The sequence below is a fragment of the Gorilla gorilla genome, chromosome 4 (genome assembly GCF_029281585.2).
Source record: "Gorilla gorilla gorilla isolate KB3781 chromosome 4, NHGRI_mGorGor1-v2.1_pri, whole genome shotgun sequence".
In the NCBI taxonomy this organism is placed as follows: domain Eukaryota; kingdom Metazoa; phylum Chordata; class Mammalia; order Primates; family Hominidae; genus Gorilla; species Gorilla gorilla.
In genome coordinates, this window is record NC_073228.2 from 62,790,820 (window position 1) to 62,816,312 (window position 25,493).

Consider the following 25,493-nt stretch of genomic DNA (forward strand, 5'->3'; position numbering starts at 1 on the left):
TGGTCTTTTCTATTGAAATAGAAGTAGTTGCGGCTGGGCACAGTGGCTCATGCCTGTAATCCCAGCACTTTGGGAGGCCGAGCCAGGCGGATCACCTGAGGTCAGGAGTTCGAAACCAGCCTGGTCAACATGGTGAAACCCCGTCTCTACTAAAAATACACAGATTAGCTGGGTATGGTGGCCAGGCGCCTGTAATCCCAGCTACTTGGGAGGCTAAGGCAGGAGAATTGCTTGAACCTGGGATGCAGAGATTGCAGTGAGCCGAGATCACGCCATTGCACTCCAGCCCGGGGGACAAGAGCGAGACTTCATCTCAAAAAAAAAAAAAAAAAGAAGTAGTTGACAAACACATGTCAAAGATTGGTGGACAGCAAAGGAGGAGACACAGGGTGGAAAATTTGCCTTGAGACTGGCCTTGTTTGCTTTAACTTGGTAGAGTGGCATGGAAGCAACAGGCAGAAGGCATATCTGCAGTGGCAGATGGTGCTGCCTCACAGGATTTATAAAGATTTTATTTTCTTTCTTTTTAGAGAGAGCTGAGTACAGCAGTGTGATCATAGCTCAACGCAGCCTCAAACTCCTGGGCTCAAGTGATCCTCCCGTCTCAGTCTCCTGAGTAGCTAGGTCTAAAAGTGTCTGCCACCACATTCAGCTAATTTTTTATAAAACTTTTTCTTTTTTTTTTTTTGTAGTGGTGGAGTTTCACTATGTTGCCCCGGCTGGTCTTCAACTCCTGGCCTTTAACTAATGGCAGGAATCCTCCCACCTCAGCCTCCCAAAGTGCTGGGATTACAGGCAATATTTTCTTAATATTAGACTTCATACTAGAATTCTGTTTCTGGTTGCTTTGTCCCACGAGGTGTCACCGGGCTGTACAACATCTCTTCTGGCTGGAATAAGAAGGATAGAACACAGAATTTTCTTCTTGGAGAAATGTCTTCCTGGGTAGGTCATTTGGGGGCAACCCACTGGGAAACCGGTTTTATTCTGTACCTCCTCACCATGCCCATATGGGGGCTGAGTGCATGGGTGTGAATTGCTGGGTGGAAATCTGGTAATAAGGGTGCCACCCTGATGATGAGGACAGAGCAGGAGGCCAGCAAAGAGATCATGATAGAAATCTCTGGGCATGGGGTGGAGAAATGTAATCGCCAGCATGGAAAGGGTGGCAATAGCTGTAAAACTGGTCCCCTCCACCTTCCCCAGTGATTCCATCTCCTCCTGAGCTCTTACTCTTGCAATTGTATCCTCTCTGACATATATTTAATCTCTCATCTGTACTGGTTCCTTCCTCTCATCCTCCAGTAGACACAAATTTACCCTTTCTCCCCAAAGAGCTTCCCTAATATTTACCTCCCTCTCAACTCATTACGATGTGGCTTCTGCCCACCCTTCCCTTCCACTAAAACTGCCCTCTCTAAGGTTGCCTGTAACCCAGTTGTCAAAACCAATCTTACTTGACTTTCTGCAGCTTTTAATTCAATTCACTGTCCTCTCCTTGCCTTCCTGGGATTCCAGGACATAACTCCCCGGGTCTCCTACTTCTCTGACTGATCTTTCTATTTCTGCTGGCTCCTCTGTCTTCACCCATACTTTAAACATTATCATTTTCAGAGCTAATAGTACTCCCATATGGCATCCTTATAAGAAGTTGTGAAAGGGGCCAGGCGTGGTGGCTCATGCTTTTAATTCCAGCACTTTGGGAGGCCGAGGTGGGCAGATCACGAGGTCAGGGGTTCAAGACCGGCCTGGCCAACATGGTGAAACCCTGTCTCTCCTAAAAATACAAAAATTAGCCAGGTATGGTGGTGCGTGCCTGTAATCCCAGCTACTCAGGATGCTGAGGCAGGCAAATTGCTTGAACCCAGGAGGTGGAGGTTGCAGTGAGCCAAGATTATGCCACTGCACCCCAGCCTGGGTGACAGAGTGAGACTCATCTCAAAAAAAAAAAAAAAGTAGTGAAAGGTACATCATACTCTGTGCACAGCCTGGGCCAGAGTGCATGGCTTGGCAAGCAGAGCCTGGACTGCATTTTAGTCCCTACTCACCACACTCAGCCTGGTGCCCTTGTGCCATGAACACCCTGTGCAATTGCACATTGCAGCCCAGGGCACTATCTGTGGTCTTCATCTCTTTATTGCTCTATCCTCTTTCCCTCTGTAACCCTGCTGACTTTCATGGTTCCACCTCGAACCTATGTGTCTCATCTAATCTCTAGACATCTTTTCATCTACGTCCTGAACTTCTCTTCCTGCGTGTCCTGTGGGGCATCCTAATTTTGCTATGGCCCAAACTCAGTTCAGATCTGCACACTTGCAAATATGCAAATATGCCTATTTTTCTGTATGCCCTCTCTTGGTTAATGACACCACCTTCCATCGTCTTATTCCGCTGAAAACTTCAAGATTATCAATGCCTCTTCCCTTTCCGCAATGTAAGGCTTTTGTCCTCTCCCAAGTTCACTACTGGAAGAACCTTCTAACCAGTTTCCCTATCTCCAGAGCCTCTCCCCTCCAAATTACTCTCCCCACTGCCACCAGGTTTCTTTTTTTACACAGACTTGAGCATATTTTTCCTTTGTTTCAAAACCCATTTTGTCTTCTAATTAACCATAAGATAAAGTCCAGATGCTCAGGCATTGAACATAAAACCCTTTATATCTTGGCCCAAACCTACAAAACTTTTCCAGTCCTACACCTTGCCTCTGCTCCCAAAACATGCCTTGCTCTTAGCCACATCCGATTATGATGCACCCTTTCTTGAACATGATTTTATTCACTGCGCCTTCGCTGGTGCCTTGAATGCCCTTCTCCTGTTCTTTGACTTGTAAAAATCTCATCCACTCTTCAAGATCATGCTCTCTTGTCACTTCTATTTTCAGGCACCCTTTGGCCCTAATTGACAGTCCTCTCCTCATTGCTTCTACAGTCTACAGCACTATTGGTATGCTACTACAGATAGTCTAAAAGTTGTTTTGCATCTCTTTCCTACTACATTGAGTTTCTTAACGGCAAGATTAAGCTTTGTTCGTCTCTATGTCATCAGCAGTTTGTCCAGTGCCTAGTACATGTTAGATATTGAATAAAAATTTGTGACTTGAATTGGGCAGGATGCTTGAACATCATTTTGTGAAAGGACCAGTGATTTCTTTCTGTATAATTTTCAGCCTCTTCTTTTTCAGATATTGAAAGAACCTCAGAATAGGATGGTTGATGGGCCCACTTAAGATAGTTGCTATGTTATAGCCCCAATTTTTAGCCGAGTCTCTCTAGGGACATAGAAACTGTGCTTTCTCAAATGACTGGTTGGTGCCTGAGTATGGATTTTTCCAGATATCAGAGTTCCTTAGAACTGCGATGATTTTCAATCTAAGAAGACCTAGATTCTAGGCTACACACACACACACACACACACACACACACACACACACACACACACACAACCTCATTGTTTTGAATAGCAGATACAGGGTTTCAGTGTTTTTGTTTTACCCTCTGTGGGTTCTATCCCAGCATCTTACTAAGGGCTGAGATTTCAGGGCATGAAACACGGAATCACAAAAGCAAGGTTTTTACAGTCTCAAAACTTTGGGAAACTGTTGAGTTATCTTGAAAGCCTAGAGGGGGAGCATCAGTTAGTTTTGTAGAGAACTCGGCGAAACAATATTGATGCATACGGCTAGCTTCTGTCATCCTCCTGAGTTAAACCCAACGGGACATGCTGGACTATACAGGAGCCACTCGTGGACTCCGTGAAGACCAGATGGGTAGTGTTCTTGAAATGAGCAGATGTCTATTTGTAGAACTCTGGTAGCAGCTTTGGAGTGGGTGGGAAAGAGCTTGGTTCCCATTTCCCCTCAAAGACAATTATTTGCTTCTGATGAGAATCCAAGCAACAAGTTGCCATTGAGAATGCAGTGATTGGTCAGCAAACGAAGCCTATAGGAAGAGCCTTCGGGTGCATTCCTTGTGACATATCGACCCGTCCTAAGCCCGACGCTTAATTATGGGACCTCTCAGCTCCTCCCTCCCGCCTCGAGCTCCCTTTTGGCTTCTCACCAGGCTTCCTGGGGACGATTCCCCGATGCTAGAGTACTTGGGGTCTGGGCCCACAGGGAACCCGTCAGCCTCCCTTCTTGGAGCGGGCCTGATCCCGGGAGGGCGCCCGCGCGGCCCGGAGGCGGGAACCCAGGGGGAGAAGGCGCCGGCGCCGCCCTGGCGCGCAGATCATCTGTGCGGTCCTGCGCGGGGGCAGGCGCGGCCTCAGCCCCCGGGCGCTGGCGGACCCGGCGCGTCAGCTAGGCCGCCCCCGTCGGCCCTCCCCCGGGCGGGGCCAGCCCCGACGGCGCTGACTCAGCAACGCGAGGGGGGAGTTTTGTCCCTCCGCGGACCCCGTTTCTCCCGGCCTCAGCCTCCCCGCCGCCGCCGCCGCCGAGCCGGTTTCCTTTTTCCGGCGCTCCGGGTGCGAGAGACAGGTCGGGCCCCCTGGGCAGCGAGCCGCAGCGCAATCCCGGCGCTCGCCCAAGGACCCTGGAAGCTACCGTTACCCCGCCGGGCAGCGTGGGCGCCATGAGCAGCTCGGGTGAGGTGCCGCCGTCCCCCGCCGCGGTCCTCTGGAGGAGCTCCGCGGTCCCCGTGAGGCCCGGCGGCGGGGAAGGCCGGGGGCTGGGACCCTTGGCGATGGCGGGGAGGGAGCTTTCGGGGCAGGCTGGAGCGGCCTGGAGGGAGACAGCTCCTTGGAGGAGGATGCCACTCATGGGTTTCCCCGCTGCAGCGGGCACCCCAGGATGCGCTTACGAAGTTAGATTCGGGACGCGGGAGCCCCAGATCAGCCCTTTCCCCCTCTTTTTGGCGTTAAAATCCTGTTTGGTCTCCCAACAGGACTGAATTCGGAGAAGGTAGCTGCTCTGATACAGAAACTGAATTCCGACCCCCAGTTCGTACTTGCCCAGAATGTCGGGACCACCCACGACCTGCTGGACATCTGTCTGAAGCGGGCCACGGTGCAGCGCGCGCAGCATGTGTTCCAGCACGCCGTGCCCCAGGAGGGCAAGCCAATCACCAACCAGAAGAGCTCAGGTGTGGGCTTCCACTTCTCCCATACTTTCCTTGACCTTCCTGACAGCGTCCCATTTTGGTGTCTTATTTAAGAGTGGTCTTAAATTCGTACTGAAAGAACTGGTCGTAAATTCGTAAAGAATGAGGCACAGGTACAGGCAGGTCTAAGAACATTACCCATGTGGTTTGTTTTGCTGTTCTGTGGCTTGTTAGTACATGCGGTTAGAGTACAAAAGTGACATGTCCATGAGTATACGTTTGAGTGTAATTGACTATATTATGTTCCAATGCTATGTGGTTTGTAGCCCGTGTCTTGGAGATGTATGGTCTTGGTCACAAAACAGAACAATGTGAAAATGTTCATATCTTTGGAGGACTCCCCAGAAATGCCCTGAAGGCCCTATACTATGAAATAGAAAAGATACAATGTAATTACATTAAAATGTCATCAGATGTTACTTTTAAATATGCTTCTTGGTTACAACTGAAGCTAATGTGCTGATGGGCTCAGTTCCCACAAGTAGATCAGTTTGTAATACAGAAAAAAGTTCTGTTCTCATGCCTTGCTGGTCAAGAAGTCTCGTTTTGCTATCTGCTTTCTAGCACCACTCTCAGAAAAAACAGGTATAGTGAAAGATTGGATATCCAGCAATCTAAATAAGGAGCACATTCTCACAACAAAATTGTACTAAACGGATTTTTTAAAGTCTTTCTGTACTTAAAAACGACCCCCCAGTCTATCTATATGGACAGGAAGCACATCAGTGCTTGTTTAGAGTCGGTTAGAACTCACAAAGCACACATTTAACGTGAGTACATTTTATTGTATGTACATTATACCTGAATAAAGTTGATTTTTTAAATGTTAAGGAAAAAGTCAAGACCTTACAATAATTAATGTTTTGCTTTAGAAGAAAGTGCTTGGAGTGGTGTGGGCTCTCAGGCTACAGATGATCCAGTTAGTAATGTCACAGTGGTCCTACATAGTTTAGATTGCAGTGACGCGTTAGGGAACAGGTCAGGTCTTACACATTTTGCAGTGTCACTTTTACATACAAAAGATACAAATAGCATGTGAGTTGTGTAGTTTATTTTCATGCAGTTTTCACATCACCAGTGCATCCAGATCCCCTCTACTAGAAATATATAGCACATAGAAGAGAGGTGACATACAGGTAAATGTAAGGTAAAGACGAACTACTAGGCACTAGTGACTTTCAAAAAACACTATAGTTAACTAGAGTTTTCTTCTTGTTACAAAATTATTTTTGTTTAATATAGAATATTTGCAAATACCAAGTAAATATTTTTCCTGTATATTTGTCAAGATTTGTGTGTGTGTGTGTTTAATAGTGTTTAATATGCATTGCTACCTTATACATTGTTATGTAAGCTACCTATCTTTTTCACTTACCAATGTATTATAAACATATTTTCATATTAGTAAAAAAGTTATACCCAATACAAGTCAAAGTTTTTCCCTCAGAATTTTCCCTCAGAAAAGAGATAATTTCCCTGTATTTAAGACCTTAAAAGACTTTTCTAATGGCGCTCTCAGTTAATTTATTTTGAAGTAGAGTACAATTTGGAGAAGGCATTACTCTGAAAAATGGATTCTTTATTTGATACGTAAAGAGTGTTTTTGTGTTAAAGATATTAAACCTTTGCATATATATTGCTAATAATAATTACCACCTTTCTTGTTTTGTTTTTAATCTTTCTGCTCTTTCTGATTTACTCTTTCTGAATTGTCCAGATGGTGTCATGAGTTCATTGGTGGGAAATACAGTTGGAGCAGTGCAGTCTATGTGAACACTCATAATTTCTTGATGTGTTTTCTTGTTTCAGGGCGATGCTGGATCTTTTCTTGTCTGAATGTTATGAGGCTTCCATTCATGAAAAAATTAAATATTGAAGAATTTGAGTTTAGCCAATCTTACCTGTTTTTTTGGGACAAGGTATGGGACAGATCTGGCAAGATTCTTTTTGTATTGATATCAGCCTTGGTAGGGACTGCCTCTTCGTTTGTTGCTTTTCCAGTTATAGCCTGCCCTTTCATAATAGGTGAGACACCTTTTATTCTGACTTCCAGAGTATCAAAAGTTGACTCTTTCAAAGGCAGAACTGTTTTTGGTTGGTAGGTGGCCATTTTTTGGCAATGAAATAAGTTCACTGACTCATCTTACTGCTTGCTTGTCTATTTAAAATTTTAAATTTTATATTCAATATTCAATATATCTCCCTTTTTAACATCTTTTTAGGTTATTTGTTCTTTTCTAGGACCTAATTTCCCTCTCAAGAACTTGTCTGAAAAACAGTAAATAATTTTATTTGATTGTTTGTTTATTTATTTTTTTGAGACAGTCTCACCCTGCCACCCGGGCTAGAGGGCTATGGCACAATCTCGGCTCACTGTAACCTCTGCCTCCCGGGTTCAAGCCATCCTCTCAACTCAGCCTCCCAAGTAGCTGGAATCACAGGCACATGCCACCATGCCCAGCTAATTTTTGTATTTTTAGTAGAGACAGAGCATTTCACCGTGTTGGTCAGACTGATCTCGAACTCCTGACCTCAAGTGATCTGCCTGCCTTGGCCTCCCAAAGTGCTGGGATCACAGGTGTGAGCCACCACTCCTGGCCATATTCTATTTCCTAATCTTCAAAATGTATATTACTGACCTGGTTTGGTGGCTCATGCCTGTAATCCCAGCACTTTGGGAGGCTGAGGTGAGAGGATTGCTTGAGCCCAGGAATTCGAGACCAGTCTGGACCTGGCGAAACCCCGTCTCTACAAAAAATACAAAAATTAGCCATGTGTGGTGCACACCTGTCCTCCCAGCTACTCAGGAGGCTGAGGTAGGAGGATTGCTTGAGCTCAGGAGGTTGAGGCTGCAGTGAGATTGCACCGCTGCACTCCAGCCTAGGCAACAGAGCATGACCCTGTCTAAAAATAAATAAGTAAATAAAATATATATTACATAGGTGTTCATTAAATGTTTTGTTTTAGCATTGGAATGTAAACACTGTCCACATATACACAATATATTGGGATACATACACAGGTAAAAGAAGAAACTTCAGATATTCTGATGAAGTCAGATACTGATGTTTATTTACCAATTTTAGTTTAAAAATACTTATTATGGTGCTTGTTTCAGCATCGTAAGTCCCCAAACTGGAGTGATACAGAAAAGATTAGCATGGCCTCTATACAAGGATGACATGCAAATTCATGAAGGTTTCATGTTTTTAAAAAGAAAAAAAAACTATTATGTTGATTCCATGGTAATTCCAAGACTCCCATTCTGTTGATAATGCCAATAAAATTATTGACACTTTTTTCTTTTAATGTTATTTAACTTTCTTTACTCTTTAGGTTGAACGCTGTTATTTCTTCTTGAGTGCTTTTGTGGACACAGCCCAGAGAAAGGAGCCTGAGGATGGGAGGCTGGTGCAGTTTTTGCTTATGAACCCTGCAAATGATGGTGGCCAATGGGATATGCTTGTTAATATTGTTGGTAAAAGTTCTTTCTTTAATGGAACTGAAACTCAGCATGATTAAGTAAGCCTGTAGTTAGGCATGGGCCAATTCTTTGGTGGTTGTGTACAGAGTAGAATTGGTCTCCAAGAAGGATATATAGTTATTTCTAAGGACCTTTAGTTCACATTCTCACCTATAAAGTGCCTTCTTAAATGAGGATTAAGGAGAAAGCTACTGTGAAGGATGGGTTGGAGAAGAAAAGGTAGTATTAAGGAGAACTAATTTTCCATGAAAAAATTGTTTTCTTCTCCATTGATGTAATCCGGCAACACATTAAAACTGTAGCTGTGTTAAAATGTCTTCAAAACATCTTTTGGGGAAATCTCATCATGCTGAGCACTTTACAAAAGTATGATAGATACACTTGAGCTTGACCAAAAGGCTGAGAAGTGACAAAGTATAGTAGATAAAAAGGATAACATAGACAGATAAATATGCACATTAAAAACCTACTTAGGCTGGGTAAGGTGGCTCAGGCATGTAATCCTAGCACTTTGGGAGACCAGGGCAGGAGGATTGCTCAAGCCCAGGAGTTCAGTACCAGCCTGGGTAACATAGTGGGACCCTGTCTCTACAGAAAATAAAACAAATAGCTGCACATGGTATCATGCACCATAGTTGCCGCTACTCAGGAGGCCAAGCCTGGGAGTTCAAGGCTGCAGTGGGCCAGGATCGTGTCACAGCACTCCAGCCTGAGTGACAGAGCAAAACTCTGTCAAAAAAAAAAAAAACACAAAAAACAAAAAACCCTGGTTCATAATATGAAGTATAAGATTTTCTGAAGTAAGCCAGCAAAATATCGCCTATTTTTTGAAACAATCACTATTTTTGCCAGGGTTTCTAATTTTTTACCTTCTTTAACACTAGAATTTGTTTTCTTTTAGAAAAATATGGTGTTATCCCTAAGAAATGCTTCCCTGAATCTTATACAACAGAGGCAACCAGAAGGATGAATGATATTCTGAATCACAAGGTACAATATATGAAGCAGGGTGGGATTGAGTTTAGTGTACTTTCCTTCAAACTTATTTTTTAAAAGGGGTTCCTGCATATCTCAGTGTATACAGTTTGTGTACAAGATAACTACCAATGTCAATGTCTGTCAAAAGCAATATAGCTACTTAATAACTTTAAAAATAATTAATATTAGAGGGTTTTTCCTTTTAAAAAAACTTCCACTTTTATTTCTGTTGATGTTAATGTTTTCTTAGGGGGATAGTTAGGAAATAAAGTCCCATGTCCAATTAATATTGGCCACAAGCACACAGGGTGCTGTGTCTCTCACTTGGTTCTAGTGGAGGTGGGCTAGGACTGCTTTATGTGCTAGTAAAACCAAAAAGAACTATTTGCAAGATTCCCTTAAAGAGTGTGCTGTGTTCTGAGACTTCCCCAGACCACATCAATGTGGTTTATCCACCCACTAAAGATTTGTTGTAGTTATTGAACTGCTTTTTATTTGCTTCAGTTATCTTAATGAATCATTGTGTCTTCTCTGCATAACCAGTTTTCCCGAGGAGAGTTATAATTCCTACAGGGATGCTGCTTTGCTAGCCAGGCATGGTTTTTGAGAACTGGGAGTTGCCGGAATCTGCTGTCCTAATCCATGAGGCTGAAATTGGATTTTTCATCTCCCTGGGAGAAAGATTACATTTTAAAATAAACTATAGATGTGTCTCAACATTAGAAGTAGACTATTTTCCACCCTGGAAATGCTGGGGATTCTTATCCAAAGGCTTAAAAGATCATTAATAGTATGGCATTTGATTCCATTTGAAGTCAGAGCAACATCCTCTTTAGCACTGTGGTTAAATTTCAGACTCACCTTTATCTTGGTGAAAAAATGAAATGAAAAAATGAAAATTTTATTGGGGGCTGGCATAACCATAGTCATAGTCAGCCGGCAGAGAAGGAAAAATGGACAGCTATTGAAATTCTAAGTAAAAATCTACGAGAGTAACATAGTGGCATAATTATCTTGTCTCCTGCTTTTTCTGAGTGATAGGCATTATGTGATCACATGTTTTCCCCATGCCCAGACACATAAAACACCTTTATGCGATGTTTGCAGAGAAGGAGCAGTTCCATCTAGTATTTTGGAGAAGTAATTTATGCCTTTTCTCCTTATGGAAAGCATTTTTAGCTATGTGTTTAAGTGGACAAGTTGAAGAAAAACACATTTGCCTTTATGAACTCTGTCATGGGTCTGGCCTGAGTTATACCTCAAAATAGAACTTGCGTTGGTCTATGAGAGTCATTTACAGTTGAATTCGGGTAACTGTTGGAGTGCTGAATAAGTTTCTATCATAGATGAGAGAATTCTGTATACGACTGCGGAACCTGGTACACAGTGGAGCAACCAAAGGAGAAATCTCGGCCACACAGGACGTCATGATGGAGGAGGTAATAACAAAATTTGGATTTTTTTGTGACCCCTCTAAGGAACTCTCAGAATATTCCCATCTGTTAAACTAATGATTAGGAAGCTTTAGTCATGGCAACGAATGTTTAATTGAATTGAAAATTACTTATTTTACACTGAAAAAACTGAGCTTAAAACTTACTTTGCCTTTTAATGTAGGACTTGGACTTAGATTTTCTAATTCCTAGTTTAGTGGTCTCTATAATCATTCTTTTATCATTTCATAAATATTAAATACCTTCTATGAGTTTGGCACTGAGGAAACAGATGAGAAAGACATAGTCACTGCTCTTTAAGAGCTCAGTCTCTTGGGAAAAAGAAAACACATCTATAATGATGATAAATCCTATGCTAGATGTGTAAAAACTGATTTGGTGGTCATAGAGGAGGGAGTGACTAGCTCAGTGAGCTGAAGCTTTCATAGGGAAGATAGCTCTTGAAAGAGTATCTCTTGAAAATGTGAAAAGCACTAAAATACGAGGTGGTAATATTATTTATGATCAAGACAGTTAAGAAACTTTATTATTAATACTATCCATGTCCAGAATGAATATGCATAAAACTGCAATTGGTTTGAGGAAAGAATAAATGTTTCCGTTTGTCAGCCAGTAGGCCCTTTATTAGGCTTCCTTTCAAGACTGTATGGAGTTAAAATGGCCTACTTTTTTTCACTGCGATGGAAAACACTAATGCTTCACTCGTGTTTTCCTTTAAATCTTGGAGATGCAGCATAGTGGAGTAGTGGAGTGTGTAATCTCTGAAGTCAGGCTATCTGAGCTCTAGTCTTCTCATTACTTTATATCCTGGGACAAGTTCCTTAAGCTCTAAAGGCTCAGTTCATATTTAACATGTCTAGCCTAGTGCTTGGCACAATAGCTGTTTCTTAAGTATTTGTTGACTGGACGAATGCAGAAATTTCATGTACCAAATGTATTTAAATAATCTCATTTTTATCTCTTAAATTCTTACGGAAGAGAGGCATCTTAGTATAGTAGGAAAAAATAGGCTTTGGAGTCAGACATACATGGGTTTAAATTCTGACTCTTTTACTTAACAGTCTATGATCCTAGGTAAGTTACTTAACCTGTCTGAGATTCAGTCAGGATCTGAAATATTTTCCTTATTGGATTTTTGGGGAATCAAGGATTAAATGTAAGCATGCAAGGCATAGTGCCTGGCACATAGCAGGAGTTCTGTAAATGTTACTTCTTCCCTTCTTGCTTGGAATGACTGTCTTGCAGAGGCTATATCTGCTACATAATTTGCCTTTATTTAGGGTTAGATTAAGATGGTGGGGGCCAGGCACGGTGGCTCATGCCTGCAGTCTCAGCACTTTGGGAGGCCAAGATGGGCGGATCATAAGGTCAGGAGATCAAGACCATCCTGACCAACATGGTGAAACCCCGTCTCTACTAAAATACAAATAATTAGCTGGGCGTGGTGGTGTGCGCCTGTAGTCCCAGCTACTCGGGAGGCTGAGGCAGGGGAATCACTTGAACCCAGGAGGCAGAGCTTGCAGTGAGCTGAGATTGTGCCACTGTACTCCAGCCTGGCGACAGAGTGAGACTCCGTCTCCAAAAAAAAAAAAAAAAAAAAGATGGAGGTATAGTAGGAATGAAGGTTCTGCAAACAGTTGTGGAAAAGGGCCCAGATAATACTTGCTGTAGATAATAAGCATCCTTTTGGCTTTTAATGTTTGCTTTAATGATCTTTGAACTAATGATGTGTCTAAGATTGATGTCCTCATCATTGGTAGAGCATGGTAATTGGCTGGTAAGAATTAGGGCAGATATGTTTCACATATTTTTTTCCTCCCCTACTCCTGCCTCAGAGAAATAGTAGATCCAACTTTACCAAATCCTGAGTATGAATGTTTTATAGGATTATTTACTTAATGATTCTACCTAAACTATTTACTACAGAATTCTGTGTGTAAGGGTTTTTTCCCCCTTAGAGACAGAGTCTCGCTTTGTTGCCCAAGCTGGAGTGTAGAGGCGCAGTCATAGCTTACTGTAACTTTCAACTCCTGGGCTCAAGTGCTGCTTCAGCCACCCAAGTAGCTGGGACTACAGGTGCATGCCACCATGCCCAGCTCATTTATTTAAAAAATTGTGTAGAGATTCAGTCTCACTATGTTTCCCAGGCCGATCTCCACCACCTGGGCTCAAGCAGTCCTCCCACCTTAGCCTCCCAAAGATTGTGCATATTATAAAGTGTGAGCCACCATACCTGGCCCTGTGTATAAGGTTTTAAAATTTTTACAATCCCCCAAATGACTTCTTTTCATTGAACCTGACTCTTTGGTAATGAAGAGTCTAGCTGCAGTTTTAAAGCCCCAAATTAGTACCTACGATTTGTGTAACCTTGTAGGCAAGTCAAAATGATGGCTTAATCAACAGCCATGAAGCTCAGATAGCTTTGAATAAAATGTGTTTATGCTAAAGGCATTCTTACTGAGAAGTGAGACGCAGGCTGCCTTTTGAGATGACAGGCAAGGCAGATCTGTTTTGGAGATGTGTAGTTACCTCTATTGCAATGTTATCTCAGTGTCCATTTTTTTAGCCTGCAGATCCCCTTAAGATTATTAATGTACTCTCAGTTGGGCGCAGTGGCTCATGCCTATAATCCCAGCACTTTGGGAGGTCAAGGCAGATGGATCACTTGAGGCCAGGAGTTCAAGACCAGCCTGGCCAACATGGCAAAACCCCGTCTCTACTAAAATACGAAAAAAATATCTGGGCATGGTGGTGCATGCCTGTAATGTCAGCTGCTTGGGCAGCTGAGACACAAGAATCACCAGAACCCCGCAGGTGGTGGAGACCAAAATTGTGCCACTGCAGTCCAGCCTGGGTGACAGAGCAAGGCTCTGTCTCAAAAAAAAAAAAAAAAAAAAACCTTGTCTGTTAAAAAGCAAAACATAGCCAGGCATGGTGGTAACACTTGTAGTGCCAGCTACTTGGGAGGCTAAGGCAGATCACTTGAGTCCAGAAGCCCAGGAGTTCAAGTGCTACCTGGACAACATAGTGAGACCTCATTTCTAAAATCAATCGATCAGTCAATCAAAGACCAAAACCAATATTTGTCAGTGTCACAAAAAGGGAAAAGAAGCCTTTATGATTGACTTAGGAAATTCTATAGCAGTGGCTGTCAGCTATTAAAAACAATATATAGGCCTAACTTGTCCCAGACCCACAAAGTCAGTTTCCCTGGAATAGAACCTAGTTATCTGTATTTTTATTTTAAAGACATCTTCGATTAAAAAATATATTTTTAACATCAAGTATATAAAATATTCAGATGTGGTGGCATATGCTAGGAGGAGGTTGAGGTGGAGGATCACTTGTGCCCAGGAATTCCAGGCTGCAGTGAGCTATGATTGTCACCACTGCACTCCAGCTTGAGTGACAGAGCGAGACCACATCTCAGAAACAAAAAATTTTTCTGGGTGTATTTTGGAAGTGAAGCTGTCAGGACTTGCTGATGAATTGGATGTGGAGGACGAGGAAAAGTTTTGGGATAACGTCCTGGAATCTTGAAGGGTGAACTTACAGATAGGAAAGAAGGCTTTTTGGCAATTAGGGCAGTGTGAGGGAACCAATGTGTAGAAAAGGATAGCAGGTGTGAATGAGAGAAGTAATAATTGAAGAAGCAAGGTTTTGGAAGAGGGAAAGAATAGATGTGGTCTAAAGTAGTGCCATCAGACTTTAATGTGCACATGAATCACCTTGGGATCTTGTTAAAATGCAGATTGATCTAGTAGGTGTGGGGGTGGGGCCAGATAGTCCGCATTTCTGTTTCTTTCTTTGATATAAACACCTCTAGAAGTAATCTCAAGATCATTATTTAACTATTAGTTATCATCTATATGAGTTCATTCTCTTTAACATCACAGAAGTGCACATACTTTAGAGTGTATCTTTTTATGTCTTTCTGTGCCCGAAAACATATTTAATGCCTCCAGAAGGCATCTGCTTTTCTGCCTGCTTAGGTGTTTTACTTTAAAAAAACAACAACAAAGAAACGACAAAAAAAACACAGATCTTTGCCCTTCTTTCATTCCCTGCCAGCAAGTAGTAGACAGCTGTCTTCCCTTCTCTTCTTCCTCTGTGAATAAACAGTGAATAAACAGTCACTAAGGTAGGTTCCTTACTCCTTCTCTCCTATAACTAGCTCATTTACCCACAGCACTGAACTTTTTTCAAAGTTGAGCTGTTTTCTGTGACTGCTTTAGTGTTCTTATGACCATTCTATTCTTTGATCAATAGGTCGTTTTACCTTTGAGACTACTTTCTCCATCAGTAAAACTAAAAAAAGTTGGGGTAGGCTGTGCATGGTGGCTAATGTCTATAATCCCAGTGCCTTGGGAGGCCAAGGCAGGAGGATCACTTGAGCACAGGAACTTGAGACCAGCCTGGCCAACACAGAGAGACCCCATCTCTACAAGAAAATGAAAAAATTAGCTGGATATGGTGATGCGTGCCTGTAATTCTAGCTACATGGTAGGCTGAGGTGAGAAGATCACTTGAGCCCAGGAGTTCAAGGCTGCAGTGAGCTGTGACTACACCCCTGCACTCCAGCCTGGGTGACAGAGGGACACCCTGTCTCTTAAAAAAATAAAAAGAAGTTGGGGTAAATGATTGTAGGGTTTTGCATTTTTATACAATAGAAGTAACTAATATTTTTTACAGTGCCTTAGACTTTACTGTACTACTTTCTCAAAAACCCAGTATTGCAAATACAAATGAAGACTAAGATTCTGTCTCTTCTGCAGTGGTTTCAAGCACTGAAATCTTCTAGCCTTAACAGTGGAAAGGTAAAATTAGACACAGATAATAAGAACTTAGAATATTAGCATGAGAGTTTGCCCCAATTCAATAGGCAATGAGAAGTCAGGAAGATTTTTAAGCAGAAGAATTATATGAAGTTTTGCTCTCTTTCAAGTAATTTGGTTGTTATCTTCAAACTACCTTACTGTTCTAACCTCTCCTTCATTCTGTGTCTGCCTGTAGCTGCCTTAAAAACTGTTGAAGGTTCTCACGCTTCTAAGATTTATGACTGACTCTCAACTGCTGCATCTTTCCTTCTTCCTCTCACTTCATGTCTGTCATGGGCGTGGGAATTAACTAAGGCCCATATTATTTGTCTTTAAATTGGGATCTACACATTCTTTCCCCTTATTTCACATCTCATTCTTTTACCTTTCTCTCCTGATTCTGTTTCTTTTACCATGCTACACTTCAGCAAGTCATTTAAAATAAACAGATCTCTCCACTAGGGAGATTTGTTTTTTTATTTTTTTGAGATAGTATCTTGCTCTGTTGCCCAGGCTGGAGTGCAGTGTTACGATCACAGCTCACTGCAGCCTCAACCTCCCAGGCTCAAGTTATCCTCCCACCTCAGCCTCCCAACATGCTGGGATTACAGGCATGAGCCACTGCATCTGGCCTGAAAATATTTTTAGAGATCAGTTACAATGGAGCTCCTTTATAAAATGAGACTTGAGAGGTAGGACCCTTCTTTATAATTCACCTTCTTATGAAATATATTTAAACTGGAAATAGGGCTTGGACCTTTCTGGCACCAGCTGCAGTTTTTCTAGTTATAGGTTGCTAGAAAGGGACTATATATAATCCACATTGTTTTAGGTTAGTTTAAATTCTCTATTTAATTAGCTAAAGATATAAAATCTTAATCAGAAGACAAATGGCCCCAAGAGGCAAGTACAGATGCACTCAGTGTAGCTTCCCTTGACATACACCTGCCCCCAGGGGACAAGCAAAGGGTCTCCATCAATCAAAAAATTTAGCTCAATTTTGGGCAGGCTGCCCTTTATACTCTGGGACTCATATCACAATTTTAGGGGACCTTTCTCAGTAATCTATATTTAAGGGAATAATTAGAAACATTGGCTGCTTCTGTTCTTTTTAAACCAGATTTAGAATTAATAGGATCACATCATTATTCGTTTGAGGAGTTGAGGAAAAGCAGAATCAGTTGCCAGGTGTCATTGAGCCGTGTATATCTTTGCCTTCAGCTTTCCAGCATTTTGGAAAGCCCATATTCCAAGTCCACCCCCTTGATCAGATTGGTTCTAAATTTGGTTTGAAATGACAAAAGTGCTTGGGGCTAGATGTGGGGCTGGATGTGGCGGCTTACGCCTATAATCCCAGCACTCTGGGAGGCAGGCAGATCACTTGAGGCCAGGAGTTCAAGACCAGCCTGGCCAACATGGCAAAACCCTGTCTCTACTGAAAATACAAAAAATTAGCCAGGCATGGTGGTGCATGCCTGTAATCACTGCTACTTGGGAGGCTGAGGCATGAGAAATGCTTGAACCTGGGAGGCAGAGGTTGCAGTGAGCCGAGATCGTGCCACCGCATTCCAGCCTGGGTGACAGAGTGAGGCTCTGTCCCCCGCTCCCCCCCTACAAAAAAAGTCATGTGTTCGGTAAATATTTCTTAACATATGTATCTGACACTATTCTAGGCATTGGAGATTGAACAGTGAACAACACAGAAAAGAATACCTATCTTTGTGTAGTTGATATTCTAGTAGGGAAAGACAAAGTGTATAAGAAGTATAATATGCCAGAAGATAAGTGCAATGGAGAAAAGTAAAGGAAAAAAGATGTGAAGTACTGGGATGGGAAGTGAGCAATTTCAATTAAAGTCACAAATACATTTCCCTAAATGGGCTAATTGTTGGTTTTAATATTAATTTAATGTGTAATTATATTCTGAGGGATATGGTTGTACTCTTATTTTACTCAATTCTGTATAATCTCTTGTGTTCACTGTTCAGTATCTTTTTGTCCTGGATGCCAAGTAGATCTTGTGAGAAGCAGGTGACACTCCAGTGTTGCCCACCAGAGAGCAGAGTTGGATATCTAAAGCTCACTGCCCAGGGAATGTTATTTCAGAACTGCAGAGTCTCTTATCAAGAAAATATAGTATCAGAGACCATGGAAATTATTCTTTGGAGCATTTTTTTTTTAATGAGAGCTTATTTAATTAACTATTGTTATTTGGCTCAGAGTCAGATATTCCTTCCAAAGTGTTACAGACTGACTTAAATATTAATGACTTTGGATAATTTATAGTCATGGTAAACAAATAGTATAAAACAATGCAACATGTCTCAAGTTACAAAGTTTTACTAGAATCTAAAAGAAAGAAATATCACCCTTATCCTTATTTATGCCTTAATTATATTTTTATTAAAATTCAGATTTATAAAATATATGTGAAGGGCATAAGCATTGTTTTATAAAAGGACTCACTATAGAATTCATTTAGATAGCAGAAATGCATATTTCCTCTAATGTATTTGGGAGAAGGAGGAATTTAACACTTTTTACTTTAAACAGGGAGTCAAGTACATAATAAGGTATTTTGCAAATTATAGTGTAAAACATTTGTATTTATCTTTAGAATATGTTTAAAAGTAACCAGAAATTCACTTAGTTATCTTCATCTTAGTTGGGCCTGGCATTGCCTCTCCTTTTTTGGCCAGGGCCTGGCTGAGCTGAATTTACCACCGTTGGATAACTGAGAATTGATTGAAATGGTTCCACTACTACATGTAGATACACATGTAACAGTAGTTACTAGTTGAAAATACACATCATTTAGGTCTTTAAAACCTTTCTAATCTAAGTATGTTCTGACTGTACACCTTCGTTGTCATTGACTTGACCATAGTTACCAGTGGCAATGTCTTCTTCATAATGACAGATGCCTAAAGTTGTCATTTGTAGCCTTGGCACTGAGTAAATACAAAATGAATGTGAATCCCAAACAGAGCTCATTAATCCTTGGCTAGAGTAACTCAATTACAGTTGCGTATGTGATACTCTGCCTCCTTTCTGTGGTAGAAACCAACTTGAGAAGCATATAATGTTAAAAGAGAGATGGTTTAATGACTAGATGTTCAGGCTCATAACACACACAGTAAATCTTAATAAAGGAAGGTTCTCTCTTGGAAAACAGAACAAAACAAAATGACAGGCAAGCATAACTTCTTCTCTAAGTTAACTTGCTTCTGTTAAGATAGAATCACAGCAGTGAACAAATTGCTCATATACACAGCAATGTGTGTGAATCTCACAGACATGTCAGCCAAAGGAAGCCAGACACAAAAGATAATATGTTCTATGAATACTTTTATACGAAGTTAAAGGACAGGCAAAACTAATCAATGGTTACAAAGTAAAAACAGTGGTTATCTGGTGGAAGTTGTGGGTTACTTAACAGCAAAGGAGCCAGAGAACCTCCAGAGCCTGGAAATGTTATGTATATTGATATGAATGATGGTTACATGGGTATATATATGTATGTTTTTAAAAAACGAATTGTTAGTGTGTTTTACACACTTAACATATGTTTTGCCTAAGTTAAAAAGTAAGAAAAAGGAATTAGGTCACGGAGTTTGGATTTGTTGTGGGAGGTAATAGGGAAACATTGGATCTTCAACAGGGACGTGAGTTGAGAAAAGTAGTGCTTTTCAAATTCTCCTGTGGTGATATGGAGAATGGAACAATGTTCAGATCAACTGGTGTATCTGTGTCATGTCGCCAGCACTGCTAGATGCTATAAAGGACACAAAATATCCATGATCTGGTTCTTATCTTTAAGAAGTGTATAATCTTTTATGGGAGACAAGTTATATGAAATCTAGAAAGTTACAGTAAATGGTAAATAGGTGGAGTTTTGGAAACAGCATATTAAAGTCAGCCCTAAGTTCAAATCCTAATTCTGCCATTTACTGGCTCTATGACTTCAGGAAAGTGATTTATTTCCCTGAACCTTGATATCCTTATCTGTAAAAGGGGGATAATATCCACCATCTTTGTTGAGAGGCTTAAGAAATATGGTAGTGAAAGATAGTACAGCAAAGTAGACGGTCAGTACATCTTCCCTTTTTAAATCCTATAGCCAAGGAGCAATACTTTGTTGTTGTTGTTGTTGTTGTTGTTGACAGCATGTGACCTCAGTTTAGATTGTGGTTTTCCACTTGCTGGCTGTGTGACCTTAAGTAAATTACTTGGTTTCTTTGTGTCTCAATCTCTGATTTAAAAAAAAAGGTGAAGGGGAAGTGGAGGGAAATATACCTTGAGAGGGTATTATGAGAATTACGTGGACCTAGCAAATACATAGTATCTAGCACAATATAGGCACACTTGGTAAATATAAAATCTGTTTCTGTTGAATGTGATAACGGATACAAATGTGTAGTATAAATAATGCAGGTAATAGATGATTGGATCAGGGTGGTGACTGTGGGTGCAAAAGGGATAGGCAGATCATAGTGTTATGTTTTTAAAAAGACAAGGACATTTGATATAGAAGATAAAATATTTTCTTTATTCTGTCCTTGTGCAGGGTGTATCTCTTTTTCTATTTTTGCATTGCTTTCTTTTTTTTTTGAGATGGAGTCTCGCCCCGTCCCCCAGGCCAGAGTGCAATGGCATGATCTCGGCTTACTGCAACCTGTGCCTCCTGGGTTCAAGGGATTCTCCTGCCTCAGCCTCCCGAGTAGCTGGGATTATAGGTACACACCACCATGCCCAGCTAGTTTTTTTGTTTTGTTTTGTTTTGTTTTGTATCTTTAGTAAAGACAGGGTTTCACCATGTTGGCCAGGCTGGTCTCAAACTCCTGACCTCATGATCCACCTGCCTCAGCCTCCCAAAGTGCTGAGATTACAGGCGTGAGCCACTGCGCCCAGCCTTGTTTTTGCATTTCTATAAAATGAAAATAATATAAAGTATATCCTTGGATTGTAATGATGTTAACTTGAAGGTGTTGTGACATCGTTAGAAAATATGTTGTCTCACAACCCAAAAAATTATACCTTATTACTAAAAGTCACTCCTCTTCTTTTTATTTTTGAGACAGGGTCCTCACTCTGTCACTCAGGCTGGAGTGCAGTGGTGTGATCTCAACTCACTGCAACCTCTGCCTCCTGGGCTCAAGTGGTCACCCCACCTCAGCCTCCTGAGTAGCCGTGACCACAGGCGCAGGCCACCACACCTGGCTAGTTTTTGTACTTTTTTTTTTTTTTTTTTAAACCATGACTCAGCCCTCAGGAGATCCTGAGAACATGTGCCCCTAATTTTTGTATTTTTTGAGATAGGGTCTTGCTCTGTCACCCAGGCTGGAGTGTAGTGGCACAATCATGGCTCACTGAAGCTTCTGCCTCCTGGGCTCAAGCGATCCTCCCTCCTCAGCCTCTTGAGCACCTGGGAGTACAGGCATGAGCCACCACGTCCAGCTAATTTTTTTCTTTTTTAAGATGAGGTTTCACTATGTTATCCAGGCTGGTCTTGAACTCCTGGGTTCAAGGGATCCTCCAACCTCAGCTTCCCAAAGTACTGGGATTACAGGCATGAACCACTGCACCTGGCCCTCCTTTTCTAATAATACTTTTAACAGGCATTGTCATCCAACTCCAGCTGAAAAATTAGTTACTTTCCTATGACTAGAGACCCCTGCTGTAATAAGGAAAACATCAATGTATAAAGGGAAGGAAATCCATTTACAAAATTTGTCATTTTTTGGTTACTTGAAAAATAATCAGCAGAGCAGCAACTCAGATCTTGCTGGATATCAATGGTAGACAGATTCTTGGCTAAGGAAGTTTAAATTTTCAGGACAAGTACTAAGCACTAAATGTTAACATTTCAGAATTGCATTGTTCACAGTGTTTATTTGAGAACTCATAAGTTGACTGATACCAAATCTCAGACATCGGCTTTCCAGTTTTTGACGCAGTATTAGATTTCTTGTGAAATTTTTAGCTTGAATTTAGCCACTAACTTTTGTGTTTCCTAAGCTTAAGGAAAATGAAGAGGTGAAAAAAATAACATTTCCCCCTAACCATTGCTCTCCTTTCCTCCTCCTCCTCTCTTCCAGATATTCCGAGTGGTGTGCATCTGTTTGGGTAATCCACCAGAGACATTCACCTGGGAATATCGAGACAAAGATAAAAATTATCAGAAAATTGGCCCCATAACACCCTTGGAGTTTTACAGGGAACATGTCAAGCCACTCTTCAATATGGAAGATAAGGTTGGTGAATGGCACTGGTAGTCACTGGCTGTTTACTTTCAAATGGCTGTTAACCACAGGGAATTGTATAAGATTCTTGGTTAGCATGTATGAGTATCAAACTAGACAGCAAACAAACATTTTTCCCCACTTACTCTGAAGTATTTTATGCAGCTAATGAAGTTGGTGGTGCCAAGATTTATCAGCTTTTCCACAATGTTCCTCTTCAGAGACTTTTTAAACTGTAAGCCAGCAGTCATTTTAATTCCCACATGCGCCCCTGTATAGGACCAGAATCATTCTCAAGTGCAAAACAATGAAAGTGTGTTGGGTATTTCTTATCGTGGATTCAGAGCACTTTTGCACTGAGGTCCCCTCGGGGAACTCTCTTGTTGAAGGGAGTAATCTTAGTTTTTCCTGTTCCCTTTAGGTCTTCCTCATCTGCCTAGTAGGATGATCAGAGCCTCTTCCTTTTATTGGCTTCTTGATCCTCTTCCAAGCAGATGCCTGTCTTGTAACTTGAGAACAGGGGCCTTGTGATTAGCTCTCCAATTTTTCTTACTCAGTGCATGTTATTTTTCAGAATGAGTTTTGAGGGCCGGGTGCGGTGGCTCATGCCTGTAATCCCAGCACACTGGGAGGCTGTGGTGAGTGGATCACCTGAGTTCGGGAGTTCGAGACCAGCCTGGCCAACATGGTGAAACTCCGTCTCTACTAAAAATACAAAAATTAGCCAAGCGTGGTGGCGCGCATCTGTAATCCCAGCTACTTGGGAGGCTGAAGCAGGAGAATCACTTGAACCTGGGAGGCGGAGGTTGCAGTGAGCCGAGATGGCGCCATTGCACTCCAGCCTGGGCGACAGAGTGAGATTCTGTCTCAAAAAAAAAAAAAAAATTGCTTTTGGAGCAGTTCTTGCTAGTAGGAAAAACAGGTAGATGCACCTCCTAATTGTGTCTCTTACACGAATTAGAATAAGCAAGGACCTCTCTCACATGTATTTCGCCACCTTGTGTTTCTTTGTTACTTAACAATGTGGCTGTAGTACTTAGCTTGTAGGCAGAGATGATGAGCTTGATGGAAACATGAACCTAGAGGAGAGCTGTGTGTTGCTTGACGTTCCTGGTTTTGTGCCCTAATCAATATGTTCTTGATCTTGATAGATTTGTTTAGTGAATGACCCTAGGCCCCAGCACAAGTACAACAAACTTTACACAGTGGAATACTTAAGCAATATGGTTGGAGGGAGAAAAACTCTATACAACAACCAGCCCATTGACTTCCTGAAAAAGATGGTTGCTGCCTCCATCAAAGATGGAGAGGTTGGTATTGTTTATGTATTTTGCACATTGGGGTTAAAACATCTTTTACTTCTTTGGTATAATAGGAAGATGGGGTTTATGTTGACTTTCTTCCTCTTTCTTCTGTTTCTAGGCCGTGTGGTTTGGCTGTGATGTTGGAAAACACTTCAATAGCAAGCTGGGCCTCAGTGACATGAATCTGTGAGTGCAGGAAATTTAAAATGGAAAGTCATTTGTGGGTTGTTGCTGTTGGAGTGTGCTGTTGGTACAAGATGACTCTGCTGAGGTTCATCCAAAGATGAAGGTTGACCTAAGGGCGCGTCTCTTTCTTTGCATCCTTTAGAGTTTGAGGACTCATAGCAGAAACTCCACATGCTTAAATACTCTAACCCAGGACATCAAAATCCCACTTTCTATCTGAGTGGAAATCGTTGGGCGTTCCTAAAAAGCCATCCTCTATGAGAAAGACACTTTAAAAAAATAATTGACTATTGCGGAAATGTGTTCGGTGCATTTGGGAGTGTAATGAAAGATTTTCCAGAGCCCCCGTTTGCTATGTTACTTTGGTAACTTTGTATTTTGTCTTTGTGACAAGTGGGACTAATTTGCATGCATACTTTAAAGCATTCCTCCTGGTCATTTATGACAATGAAGGTTAATCTGTAAACTAAATCATATAGGATTCCTTGACTGTTCACCATTCTCTATTTTAGGGTTACTTATAAATAGTTGTTACTTGTAGGAAGTTGAGTAAATATCTTGATAGAGAAATCTAAAAAAAGAATTAATGAGGTTTAAAAAATTTTTGAAAACAGGCACATGCAACTCCCAAGTGTGTCTCTCACACTAACTAGAACACGCAAGGACCTCTCTCACATGTATTTTGCCTTTTGTTTCTTTGTATTTAACAACGTGAGTGTAGTGCTTATGCAAAAATATTCCCCAATATTTTGGACATTATTTATTTAAATTTTAATCAGCAGTGATTTAAATGAATTCAGAAACTGGTTGGTTCCACCAGCTCAAAAGAGATCAGTTTTCTAAGAAGTTACTTCAAAAGCTTTTTTCATTATTTTTTAAAGTTTTCTTGCCTAAATGACAATGTAAACTTGTCAGCTTCTGATGTGGAGAATTTATGTTTAATCATCTCCTTTTTTTCCTGCATACTCTTGTGACACATAGAGAATGGACTCCCACTGAGAGACTAAGTTCTGCATGTTCCATATTCTTTCTGAAGAGCTACAGCTAGAGCCTTATTTATTTGGAGCTGTTGAGCCCCTTCAGTTTCTTCTGAATTCCTTTTACAACCAAAAGCCAGTTTTCCCCATGATCGTACTCCCTTTATTTTGTACTATCATTCTTTTTACAGCTATGACCATGAGTTAGTGTTTGGTGTCTCCTTAAAGAACATGAATAAAGCGGAGAGGCTGACTTTTGGTGAGTCACTTATGACCCACGCCATGACCTTCACTGCTGTCTCAGAGAAGGTATGACCCTCAGCATGCCTGCTGGAGTGTTTGCACAGATGGATCTACATTCTCCTGCAGACTGTTTACCCAACAAAGCTTCATTCATAGTGTATATGATTTCTGTTAAAAGTTAGTTTCCAAGTAAGACATCGTACCTGCGTCACTTGGGGCTTGGCTGCGTGCTTAGAGGTAATATAAAAATAGGAACTTTCTATGAGGAGAATTTGGGTCAGCAGGGAGCGACCAAGTAACTGTTTCTGTAACTTTGGAAGGTCATGGTTTAAAGAGAAGTCAGCAAGGGAACTTGAGAGAAGATAACTTCTACTTTATAAGGAATCAAAATGTGCCCTGAAAGTGTTCATATCTTGATGACCTATGTTCAGATTTCCCTTCATTTGTCATTCAGATTCTTCTGCAGTAAAATGTCAATAACAGTAATTTGTGGACTCCATACCCATTTCTAGTTATATGCAGAGCTTCAGGAAATTGGATGTAAAGTATTTTGAATTTCCTGTGAAATAGTGTGTATAGTATAGTAATACCACTTTTTCTAGGTTACAGAGTTGGAAACAACTGAAATTTTATCTTTTACAAATAAACTCCTCACTTCCAGTCAGTAAAAATAGATATTTTCACCTCTGTGCTCAGGATCATCAGGAAGGAA

General features: G+C 41.3%; 1 protein-coding gene and 1 non-coding gene across 3 annotated transcripts in view; both read left to right on the plus strand.

The window, feature by feature from the left end:
• Window positions 1-4,283: 4,283 nt before the first annotated feature.
• The window catches only part of BLMH (bleomycin hydrolase), a 43,527-nt gene continuing 22,317 nt past the window's right edge, over window positions 4,284-25,493 (plus strand). Inside the window, exons 1-10 of one of the 2 annotated variants that reach the window (XM_004041991.5) lie at window positions 4,284-4,581; window positions 4,881-5,078; window positions 6,906-7,015; window positions 8,433-8,574; window positions 9,482-9,570; window positions 10,905-10,997; window positions 21,928-22,083; window positions 23,223-23,381; window positions 23,494-23,561; window positions 24,730-24,847. In XM_004041991.5, coding sequence (XP_004042039.1) covers window positions 4,569-4,581; window positions 4,881-5,078; window positions 6,906-7,015; window positions 8,433-8,574; window positions 9,482-9,570; window positions 10,905-10,997; window positions 21,928-22,083; window positions 23,223-23,381; window positions 23,494-23,561; window positions 24,730-24,847 — 1,146 coding nt within the window. In that variant the 5' untranslated portion in view covers window positions 4,284-4,568. The remainder of the gene's footprint in view (window positions 4,582-4,880; window positions 5,079-6,905; window positions 7,016-8,432; window positions 8,575-9,481; window positions 9,571-10,904; window positions 10,998-21,927; window positions 22,084-23,222; window positions 23,382-23,493; window positions 23,562-24,729; window positions 24,848-25,493) is intronic. The other variant, XM_055388607.2, reaches the window with a different exon arrangement.
• On the plus strand, window positions 8,202-8,308 carry LOC115934771 (U6 spliceosomal RNA). The gene has a single exon (XR_004070526.2). It is a non-coding gene; the product is annotated as a U6 spliceosomal RNA (small nuclear RNA).